Raw genomic sequence first — 12,177 nt, 5'->3', positions numbered from 1 at the left:
CACCATCTGTAGCTCTGAGGCTCCAGCTCTTAGGCCTCTGCTCCTGAAAGCAGGTATCTGATTTGTTTCAGTTCTATAATCGAAACTCTGTATCAACTCCAGCTCTGAGATCTCAGCTCGCTGAAAGCAGGTTTCTGGAGTTTTTTTTTAGCTTCTATATGTTACTATGTTTCAAACTGCAGGCTCAGAGGCCTGCAGTGGCAAGCAGGGAACGTTGGAGTCCACAGTCACTGAAGCAAGTAAGCCTCATGTTCAGTTTAAGCTGCCTGGCTGCCCGTCACCATCTTGGCTGTCAGTTAATTTGCATATCTCGATGATTAGCCAATGGGAAGGGTAGCGGTCGTACGCCAATTACCATGTTTCTCTTTTATTAGTGTAGATTGGATGACTCATCTTCCTGTTTGGACAAAAGCTTCTTGGGAGCAGGCACTGAGCATAGTGCCTTACACATACCTAATTTGAACATTATTATTTCTGTCCTTTTAAGGATAGAATCGAGAGTACTTATGTGGGTTTGAGTGAGTGTATGTGTGTATGTAAAATGCTCTGTGTGTATAAAATGAAGAGTTAGCTTGGGGATATCAGGTAGCCTTCATTTTCATAAGAAATGCACTGTGGGATAGTCACCCTAAGAGGGAAATTGACAACAGGCTCTATTTTTCTTAAGTAGTTTGGAATGAGAGCATGGTAGGATGGGAAGAGCTCAGGTGGATAGAATTGTGCCAGATGCCATCTCTACCACTTAATAGCTGTATGGCTCTAGGCAACTCACCGCTGGGAGCCTCCATTAACACTGTAGGAAAATCTACCGTGCGGGCTGTTATTTCCAATCATGTCCTTACATAATTTGGGCCTCGAATATAGTAAACTCTCAAATAATGACAGTTATATAACAGGTTTCTGACATTTAAAATAATCTTTAGGCAGTAGGAAAGCTTACATGGATAGTTTGCGTTGTTTTGATCTGTGTATTATGATCAAATCCTTTGGTTGCCTGTAGGATAAATCCACTAAAATCTAACACGTGAGCCTAGCACTCAGGGATCCTGTCCCGTTTTGTCTTTTGCTATTAAAGCTTCCTCCTGTCGTAAAGTTGTACAAACTTCAAGTCACATCCACCATCTCAGCGCCTCTGCCCCAGTACATGTAGCTTGCAGTGACCTCCTGCCTCTGAATTCCTAGATCCCCCTTCCTTTGCCACCTGTTGTATTCACCTGCATTATTTAGTTTTATAGTCATAGATTTCCTCTAAGTCAAAATAGGGCCACTCTTAATTCTTATTGTGAAATATAGTGTCTATACCAAAGAATATTTAAAAATGTAGTTTTCTAAAATACTCATCATCCAAGTTTATGGGACACAACCAGTACCTTAGAAGCTCCTTTTAGCCCCTTTCCCATCACAGCTTCCCTCTCTGCCAGAGAACCAGTATCGTGAAATTTTTATTGATTACAGTCTTCTATTCTTTTAATAGTACTTTTTGTTCTGCCCTTATATAAGTGGATTCATATGTATTCCTATTTGAATTTGCATATTTCTTTTTTCAGCATATTTAAAAATTTCATTTTCACTGCTGAATTGTATTCAATGATATAAATATACCTGAAGTGGTCCTTTTAAAAAAAAAGGATGTGAAGGCTCAGATCATATAACTTTGACTTTATTATACAGGACAGGCACAGAGAGCCATTTGTTTTAAAGTGAAGGGGTGATACTTGCTTTTGAAATTACATGAGGGAAAGTATCCGTGGCAAATTTTTTTGCCAGAGAGAGAAATGGAAATGCAGGAATATGAGCCTCCCCCTCACTGTCCTCCCCTTTCAACCAACTGAGAATGTGGGTCTGTTTCTAGAAAAAAATGATAGAAGCCTAAAAAGTTAAAAGAGCAGTTATAAAGTGGGAATACTTAATGAACTGATATTTAATAAATATTTTTAATAAAAAAAAAATAGAATGGGTAAATAAGCATAAAATCTCAGTGACATTCAGCATTAAGCCTGTATTTCTTGCTCATGTGTTGTTGGGTAGGCCCAGACAGCTCTGGTCACCTAATCTGAGTTTTGAGCCAGGCCACAGGCTTGATCCATGTCTGCTCCAAGTGTCTCAGTTCGGAACCTGCAGGCTGCCCAGGCCACATTCTCTGCTGCAGAAGTGGCAGCTTCTTAGAGAAGGTGAACAAAAACAGTTCACTGCTCCCCATATTCAGTTGTCCAAAGCAAATCCTCTGAGCATATCCAACATTAGTGAGGCAGGGACATGTACTCCTCACAGAGGCTGGGAAACGGAGTGAACACGCTCAACAATCATCTCACTGAACTTAATGGTCATCGAGTTGTTTCCAGTTCACACCTACTTCACAGTGCTGCTGCTCTGAACATTTTGATTATGTCTCCTGTCACACATCTGCAAGGGTTTCTTTAGGGTACATGCCCAGGAGCTGAGCATTTTCAATTTGAGTAGCTAATATCACATGGTTTTCTAAGCAGCTGTACATTTGCTATGCACAGTGAATTGTGTTTGGGTTGTTGCACTGAACCACTGATACTTTAGAATTTTGTGTCTATTTAACATACAGTTGAATAATTTAAAAAGCATGCCTAAGAATTTCCAGGGAACTCAATTTCCTTTCCAGCCACTGCTGTACGATGGAAGCTGCACTATTAGTCTGCAGAACAAAATGCTGCGTATCTTTTTGTTAGTGCTCAGAATCCACTAACCATTTCAACTTGTGTTCACTTGGCAGGTTTGGTGCAAATGCCAAAGTTGTGCATTTCCTGGGACGAATCAAACCGTGGAATTACACCTATGATCCTAAAACAAAAAGTGTCAAAAGTGAGTCCCATGATCCCACCATGACTCACCCTGAGTTCCTCAGCCTCTGGTGGGACATCTTCACCACCAGCGTTTCACCTCTGCTGCAGCAGTTTGGCCTCATCTCAGACACCCACCCACAACTCAATGTGGTAGGTTCTGTTTCTCCTTTAAGGTAATTTAATGCTGTGGTTTTTAAGAGAATCATTAATCGGCTGCCTCCTGCACACCCCCCACTGGGGAATGAGCCCACAACCTGGGCAATGTGCCCTAACCAGGAATCAACTGTGACCTTCTGGTTCATAGGTCAAAGCTCAACCACTGAACCACACTGGCTAGACAATGCTGTATTTTTAAAGTTTTGTATACCAGTAGACATGGAGTATTTGGTGGTATGTTAACAAAGAGATAAGATTGTGAGGATAGAAAACAATGTTCATCTTAGAAGAGAGAAATGATACCAGCAAAGACTAACGCAGAAGTAGAGTTTCTGGCAAATTTCCTCAGATCAGAGAACATAAGAAAGGGTTTTAGAAGTTTTACTATATTTCCACATATTGTAACTATAAACCTCTTGGCCCAACTGTCCTATGATTATTCCTAAAGCAGTGAATGCTACGTTTCATGTTTTCGAAACTGCATACATTTAAACATATTGATTTTATTTTTGCCATCTGCTCAGAAGAATGTATTTTCAGTGAAAATTACGGCATGAACATATAAACAAATACTTTTCCAGGATTATTTTGATATACCGTGTTTGTACTCTTATATGGTTATATAGGATCTTGTAAAAGAAATCTTGTAAGACGAAATGACATATTAACATTTACAATAAAAAAGTGCTTAGCATCTTTTCTGACTTTAAAGTTCTTCCTCTAAGGTTTGTTCTTTTGGAGGAATTGGGAAAGGATAAGAAATTAAATTTTTGGGAGGTAGTTGTGAGTAAAGTGGGGATAAATGGTGATGAATAGAGACTTGACTTGAGGTGGTGAACACACAGTACAAATGATGTATTATAGAATTGTACACCTGAAACCTATTTAATTTTATTAACCAGTGTCACCCCAAAAAATTCAATAAATTAAAAATAAATAAAACCTGTATGTTACATATTAAGATATAAAAAATAGAACTATGGGTAAGTTACAATCAAGTCTAACTGATCAGTTAATTGCCTTTCTATAAGAGACTATAAGGTTATAAGAGATACTTCTCTTTGCTCTGGTATAGATTTTAGCCATTTCACTTATTAGCACTTATAACAAAATATGAAAAGGAGAATGGGAAAAATAACTCACCGCTTACATTCTTACTCTAATTGCTTTGTATGGATCATGAAGTAACACTTGCACAGTACTTGGAACATTGCCTGGCACATAATAAGTGCTCAATAAAAGTTAGGTATTTTTATTTAACAGTTAAACTTGTCTATCAAGTAAGTATTATTATTGTTAATATCCTCTCTCTAGATATTAAAATTAACAGAAATGTAAAGAAGTTACATAACTGCTCTTATTTGTTTAACAGACTAGTCAGTAGGAGAACTGGGACTCAAATCCAGGTCTGAGAGACTGTTATCCTTATGAAAAATACGGTGAGCGGAGGACTCTGGAAGAGCCTCCCTAAATCATTCCTGTTGCAAATAGAAGGCAAAGGCAGAACTAATCCAAGGGAAGGACTTATATTGCCTCAGCTGTAATACAATCCCATGGAATCCACCCAAGTACCTTGGAGTTCCAGTGTATTTAAATGCATTCATATGCATTCACACATGCATGTAGATATAGCAACAAAAACAAGTAATCAGAAATTTTATTCTGCCAGTTTCTGTTAAAAGCAATACCTAAATGTATTCATCCGCCTTCCTTTTTCTCTTCCAAGATTTCCAGTACCTTCTCAACTCAGAGCTTTGTGAAGGATAGCTTTGATATTCCTTTAGCGTACAATTGGAGTTAATTGTGTGTCTATATGTAATAAGAATCTAATATAGAGTAGGTTTGCTCCATTTCCTGCACATTCATTTTGTTCCTTCCGCAACCCAAGGACTAAGAATTATGAACCAAGAAAAGTAAAGCTGGGAATTGAAACAGTAGTTCGAAACTAAGTTAATTACATGTGCAGAAGCTACAAGATTAGATGCTACGTGGTAATAAGCTTGAATAGGCAGATGAGTTTGGTGCATGGTCTCAAACCATTTAGCTCTCACTTTTATGATGTGACAACTTGTGTATGTGGTGCGGCTCTCTGGTTAGGTTCTTTCTGAAGCTTAGCCTCTAACGTATCATTTTGTTTAAGTTCTCAACCTTTCTGAGCTCATAAATCGAGACTTATGTATCATGAGACTGTGTTCCCTTGTCCATCATCTTACACTTTCTAATGAACTGTTTGCAGCTTTCAGACTTGGTCTGTACACTACACTGTCTTTCTCTTGTGGCTTCTCTAGAAAGGTATGCAGAACTTAAACATTAACCTTAATTACTTTGTTCTCTTAATGTTTCCACTGAGTCAAGAAGTCTTCATTTTGTTAGGGAAAAAATCATATGACCCTTGTATTTCTGTGTCCCTTTTTGTTTGTTTCATGTAATACTTTCCAGTTTTTGCTACTTTGCATGATAATTCATCCTGGCTTTTCTCACCTTCTTCAGTTTATTGCATTCTCTAAAACTGTCTGATTTTCAGCTCTCAATGAGTCTCTGATTATGCTCTCCTTTCTAGGAAGATGTCTCCGGAGCTGTGTCACATTTGTCCCTTGGGGAGACCCCGGCTACAGCACAGCCTTTTGTATCCTCAGAAGAACGGAAGGAGAGGTGGGAACAGGGCCAGGCTGATTACATGGGAGCAGATTCCTTTGACAACATCAAGAGGAAACTTGATATATGTGGTAAGGGAAACTCAAACTATTAAGATGGCTATATCAGCTCTTAAAATGGGCTGAGCCAGGGCCAGATCACTATCCCTTCAGAGTGGGACATGGTATCTGTCTCTGGCTTGCTGTTGCACGTTCGTAGACATGCATTTCAGAATTGTTCAGAGCTGCCCGAGTGATTACAGTTCTGCTTTCAGGTGAAGACAGCCTGTAACACTGCTGAGTGATGCATAAGCCCGTCAACAAATGGCATCAACCCATTTTCTTCCCTCACTTTAGTGTCTGAAGATGCCCCAGTTTTCCATGTACAGTGAGGCAGCATTCTAAATGCTTCTATTCAGTTCTGTATATCTGAAAACAGCGGTGACACCTTATATGAAAAATAAAGACTTATTGACATATCTTATTGTCTAGTTTAATTAAGGATTCCTACCCCTTGCAAAAAAATATATTGGGGAATTTTTCATTATTTGTAGGATGTCAGTGTTTTTAAAACCAGTGTAAAACTTGGTACTAGAATATATATATAAACCAGTGTAAAACTTGGTACTAGAATATATATAAAATTGGTTTCCAGATAGCAAAATATAATTAAATCTAGAGTTCTCCAGTGATGGGATGGATCTGATAAATGAAAGTGAGATCAAGCTCATCTAATCTGTGACCCACATTGCATCTTCATAGGAAATGAGTATTCAGATTTAGAGTGTTGTGACCTTAAAATCATCATGGGTTCATTGTCTGTCTCTGAACATACCCAATAATCTTCTAGGATTGTTCGAATCAATACTGGACCCCAGTATCTTCTGGTGTTTTTATCCACAGCTTAAAATGATAGAAATTTTAAGAATATATTAAGTGTACAAATGATTCTAGGTTGAAAGTATGACAAGCTAGGGAAGGATAGGATGCAAAATGACCTTTTAAAACTAAAATGAGTATTCAGAAATCATTCTATTGAAGAAAACAGGGGAACACCATTCACAAGAAGAAACTTGCGGTTTAATTGGGCAGAAACTTTCAATGGTTTTTATGACCTAAACTTCAAGGTCACCTTTCTTTATTTCCACAGTATCCCACTGGTTACACAGGTTAGCCCTATTAAATATGGGTATGGATCAGAGGTTCTCAACCTGTGGGTCGCGACCCCTTTGGCGGTCGAATGCCCCTTTCACAGGGGTCGCCTAAGACCATCCTGCATATCATATATTTGCATTACGATTCATAACAGTAGCAACATTACAGTTACGAAGTAGCAACGAAAATAATTGTATGGCTGGGTCACAACATGAGGGAATTGTATTTAAAGGTCCAGAAGGTTGAGAACCACTGGTGTAGATGAATACACAGGGGTCTGGAATTCTATAGGCAAGAATGACTGGAGACCACCTTGGAGGCTGTCTACCACAAGAGCTCAAGAAGAACATGTGGAGTTACCCAAAATTGTAAAATATTAAATTATTCCTGAAGGAAAAATAAGCAACAATTATTTGGACTGGTGGAGAATTAAGTTGCTAAATACATAAAGCACTGTCAGGTGCTGTGCTCTGCAGTCTCTCAAGATACTCCAAGTAGAAGGATCTCTGCATCAGGGGGTATGAGCTAAACTCTTCTAATGAGAATCCAAAGCATAGAGAAACATGGCTAAACGGGAATTAATTTCTTTATAGTGTAACTTGCAAGTCATACAAATGAGCCTTTATTTCTGGACAGTATGTATAATTTCAAAGCTCTGTGTTGCTTTCACAATCCCAATGATCAAAGATAATTGTCTGCTTTCAACAAAATACTTGGGCATATTCCAGAAATAACATCTGCTAAGTATTTATCTAGTACCTACCATATCACACATGTGACAGGCATTAGAAATGTAGGACTGACAAGATATAATTCCTTATAGTCTAGTAGGGAACAGACCAAAACTGAAACTAACAAATATAATTACAAATTATGCTAAAGTACACTGACAATATTGACAGGCAAGATCCAACCTTAGGGTGGTCAAGAAAGATTCTATTAGATACTGACTAAGCCAGAAAGAGAGGTGCTGAGGTAACCAGAGAGAAGGGAAGAATATCCCCTTAAAAGGGAAACGTGTGAGGAAAGACCTGGAGCAGGCAAGAACTTCATGGAAGGAAAGGATACCAAGACAGGATGGAGAGGTAGGAAGTTGCTTCATAGGCCAAGGTGTGGGCTTTGGATTTCATTCTAAATTCAATAGCAATTGATTGAAGTTTCATTCATGTAATTTATATCTAATTTTTTGTATTAAAGAGAAATTAGAGATGCACACAAAAGTAAGCAGAAGAGTTTAAAGAACGCCTATCACACAGCTTCAACAATTGTTTAATCTATATCCTCACCAACTCTTTCACCCCCCACCCGCCCAAACACACACACACACACACACACACACACACACGCACAGCAGACTATTTGGAGGCAAATCTCATATAAGAAATTTCATATGAAATATTGCCATATATATAAGATGTAAGAATTTTCTTTTTTAATATATTTTTATTGATTTCAGATAGGAAGGGAGAGGGAGAGAGAGAAACATCAATGATGAGAGAGAATCATTGACCGACTGCCTCCTGCACACCCCCCACCGTGGATCGAGGCCACAACTAGGCACGTGCCCTTGACCGGAATCGAACCTGGAACACTTCAGTCCACAGGCCTGTGCTTTATCCACTGAGTCAAATTAGCCATAGCAAGATGTAAGAACTTTTGAAGATAACACCAAAAAAAACAAAAAACAATTATTTCCAAATGTCTCCATTATTGTTTTATTTCCACTTTGTTCTTACCAGGATGCAAGTAAGGCCCATACAGTATAATTGGTTGATACCTCTCTGGTAGAATCTTTTATTTCTGTACCCTCCCTTTTTGTTCATTTTTGTCTCCTTGCAATTTTAGAAACCAGATTTTTTGTCCTGTAGTCCCCCACATTCTGCAGTTTGCTGATTGCAGTTTGACATGTTTCCCTGTATTCTATTGACAGTACTTTAGAGTGGTGTTAGCTATTTCCAAATCACTGGTTACCTTCATATATTAACTGCTATTGGTAATCATTACCTAGATATATTATTTCATTAGGGATTTCAAAATGGTGATACTCTTATTAGCTGAAGTATTTCTGTGTACTTCCATTCATCGATAATATGGTATCCTGAGTTTAGATTTATATATATACTAGTGGCCTGGTGCACGAGATTTGTGCATGGGGGCAGGGGATTCCCCTCAGCCCAGCCTGCATCCTCTCCAATTGAGGACCCCTTGGGGGATGTCCGCCCACAGGGATTGGGCCTAAACGGGTGGTCGGACATCCCTCTCGCAATCTGGGTCCATTGGCTCCTAACCACTTACCTGCCTGCCTGATCGCCCCTAACTGCCCTTCTCTCCTGGCCTGATCTCACCCCCAACTGTCCTCCCCTGCTGGCCAGGTTGCCCCCAACTGCCCTCCCCTGCCGGCCTGATCTCGCTCCCAACTGCCTCTGCCTTGGCCCCCACTACCATGGCTTAGTCTGGAAGGAAGTCGGATGTCCGGAAGATGGCCGGTTGACATGGTCTAATTAGCATAAGTTCACCCAGATTAGGTTCTGATCGGTCAGTTTTTATGTCAGCGTCAAAAGCTCCACCTCCTAAGCAGCCATTGGCTCCTCACACTTCACCCAGATTTGGTTCTAATTGGTCAATTTCTATGCCAGTCAGTGTCTCTGGGATTATCAATGGGCCTGATCAGAGAGGTGGGTCTGAACAGCAGCCCCAGTGGAGGCCCGAAAGAGAGGTGTGGCTGCTGGCCAGCCCCAGAGCGAAAGAGAAGCAAGTGCTGATCAACAGCTGTCACAGAAGCTATGGGTCAGACCCTGCTTTTCTCTCCAGGCCTCTCTTCAGACCTGATTCGCAGCCCCCTCAGCAGTCAGTGCTGGGTCAGGGCACCCTCTGTGGCACTCTCAGTGTTCCTTTGAGCCTTTGGTCGTTTTGGATGTTATAGACCCTGGGTTTTTATATATTAGGATGTGTATCTACACTAATAAAAGACAAAGATGCTAATTGACCATACCTTTGCTACGCCCTAAGCCATGCCCACCAGCCAATCAGAGTGACTATATGCAAATTAACCCAACCAAGATGGTGGCCAGCAGCCACAGAGCTGGAGCAAGCAGGAGGCTTGGTTGCCTGGGCGATGGAAGAAGCCAAGCTTCCCACCTGCCCCAAGCCAGCTGTGGCCTCCGCTCATGGCAACAAAGTTTCAATTATAGAAGACAAATAAATCCCAGATACCTGCTTCCAGCCAGCCTCCACTGGGAGCTTGGGTGACTGGGGGGTGTGGCCAGCCTGCAAACAGCCATCAGCCCCTCACCCAGGCTGGCCACACCCTCATGGGGTGAGGGTTCCCATTGGGGGCTTAGCCAGCCTGAAAATGGCCCTCAGCCCCTCACCCAGGCGGGCCAGGCACCCCAGCGGGGATCCCCACCCTGAAGGGGCAGTGGCCAGCCTGAAAACAGCCATCAGCCACTCACCTAGATTGGCCAGGCAATCCTGCAGGACGCCCCCACCCTGAAGGGGGTGTGGCCAGCCCAAAAATGACCCTCAGCCCCTCACCCAGGCTAGCCAGCACTCCTATATAATAAAAGGGTAATATGCAAATTGACCCTAATAGCAGAATGACTGGAATGACTGGTCACTATGACACACACTGACCACCAGGAGGCAGATGCTCAATGCAGGAGCTGCCCCTGGTGGTTAGTGTGCTCCCACAGGGGGAGCTCTGCTCAGCCACAAGCCAGGCTGGCAGCTGCCAGTACAGCGGTGGTGGTGGGAGCCTCTCCTGCCTCCTCAGCAGCGCTAAGGATGTCTGACTGCAGCTTAGGCCTGCTCCCCACTGGCAAGTGGACATCCCCCAAGGGCTCCTGGGCTGCCAGAGGGATGTCTGACTGCCAGCTTAGGCCCAATCCCCCAAGGAGCAGGCCTAAGTGAGCAGGTGGTCATCCCCAGAGGGTAGCGGTCATCCCCTGCGAGAGAGTACAGGCTGGGATGAGGGACCTCCCTGAGTGCACAAATTTTTGTGCATTGGGCCTCTAGTATATACATATGGCAGAATAAATACTTGATTGTTTCCCTTCATTCCCAAGTATGCAATATAGGGACTTGGTTTCCTAGCATGCTCCATAGGTGACCATGGGGTTTTGTTATAGTACCAGTATGGATTAATAAATTTTAATATAATTTTGTTTCAATCCATTGCAGTTATTCTTAAACATGGTCTTACTATCTTACCTATGAAACTTACATTTTAAAAACACTGCATTTACAGCTGGTAGAAACTAGTTTAAATGAATCTATAGAGTTGATGGGAAGGCCAGTTTATTGTGGTGGTCCTGGCAAGAGACAATGGTAATCCAGCACAGCTATCACCAGGGTGAAGGCAGTGATGTTGCTGATGGACTGGATGTGAAGAGTAAGGAAAAAGGAGTAACTTTTCCTGGGCAAATGAGTACCTGGCTGCTCCTGAGAACATCAGATGAAATTATAAGTAGTTTCTTGGGCCTCATCACTACAGATTCTGATTCAATAGGTCTTGGAGTGAAGCTGCAGTATCTCCACTTCAAGTAACAAGCACTCCAAATGACTTTGACCAAATGACATTTGAGAGAACCACTTGATATGTTAAGGAAACATTTACACTAAATAAATGTAATTGTGTCCTGTTTACCTTTTCAGTGTCCCTGAGACTTGGGGCATTAAGCTAAATAAGTAAGACTTGCCTTGAATAGAATAGTCTGGTTTGTTTTTTTCTCTGCTGCTTATTATAAATACAAAAATGGATCACAATCTACTTTTATATTTGGGTACATTATTTGATAACTGATTTCTCTGAATTTCAAATAGGAAAATTCAATCTCCTTTAAGTAAAAACAACCAGTAAGAAAGGATAAAGAGAAAAAGGCAGTATTAATTAATTATTTACACCTCAATGTTATCAATCCTATGATGTATATACACTGTTCTCACTTTGCAGATGATCAGAGACTAAGAAAGATCTGTAAGACGTTCCAAATTCCAAAGCTAGTAAAGCTCTGGATTAAACAAATATATGGTCAAAACAGACAGTGAGATCAGAGATCTTTGTATAAAACCAGAAATTCAAATGCCAGAAATCTGGGGAGTAATACAATGTAATAATGGAAAAGCTTTCCTTTTACTAGCTAGGTAAGGACAGTAACCTTGAAATGGGACTTGGAAAATACCTTTTACAAAGCCTTTTATTAGGCTTTCTTAAATAGGCTGCCTGAAATCTATCTGTATATACTAATAAAAGGGTAATATGATAATTAGACTGGGAGACCTTCTGGACGTCCTTTCAGACAAAGCCATGGTGGCGGGGCTGAGGCAGAGGTAGGTTAGGGGTGATCAGGCTGGCAGGGGGCACAGTTGGGGCAAGCAGGCCGGCAGTTGGGGATGAGCAGGCCAGCAGGGGAACAGTTGGG

At 41.2% G+C, this 12,177-nt stretch overlaps 1 protein-coding gene across 1 annotated transcript in view; it reads left to right on the top strand.

Moving 5' to 3' along the window:
* Positions 1 to 5,718, top strand: part of GYG1 (glycogenin 1) — a 38,393-nt gene extending 32,675 nt beyond the window's left edge. Inside the window, exons 6-7 of the mRNA XM_015567610.1 lie at positions 2,744 to 2,963; positions 5,530 to 5,718. Coding sequence (XP_015423096.1) covers positions 2,744 to 2,963; positions 5,530 to 5,718 — 409 coding nt within the window. The remainder of the gene's footprint in view (positions 1 to 2,743; positions 2,964 to 5,529) is intronic.
* The last annotated feature ends 6,459 nt before the right edge of the window (positions 5,719 to 12,177 follow it).

The sequence above is a fragment of the Myotis davidii genome, unplaced genomic scaffold, assembly GCF_000327345.1.
Source record: "Myotis davidii unplaced genomic scaffold, ASM32734v1 scaffold1404, whole genome shotgun sequence".
In the NCBI taxonomy this organism is placed as follows: Eukaryota; Metazoa; Chordata; class Mammalia; order Chiroptera; family Vespertilionidae; genus Myotis; species Myotis davidii.
This window is presented reverse-complemented; position numbering and strand designations above follow the sequence as displayed.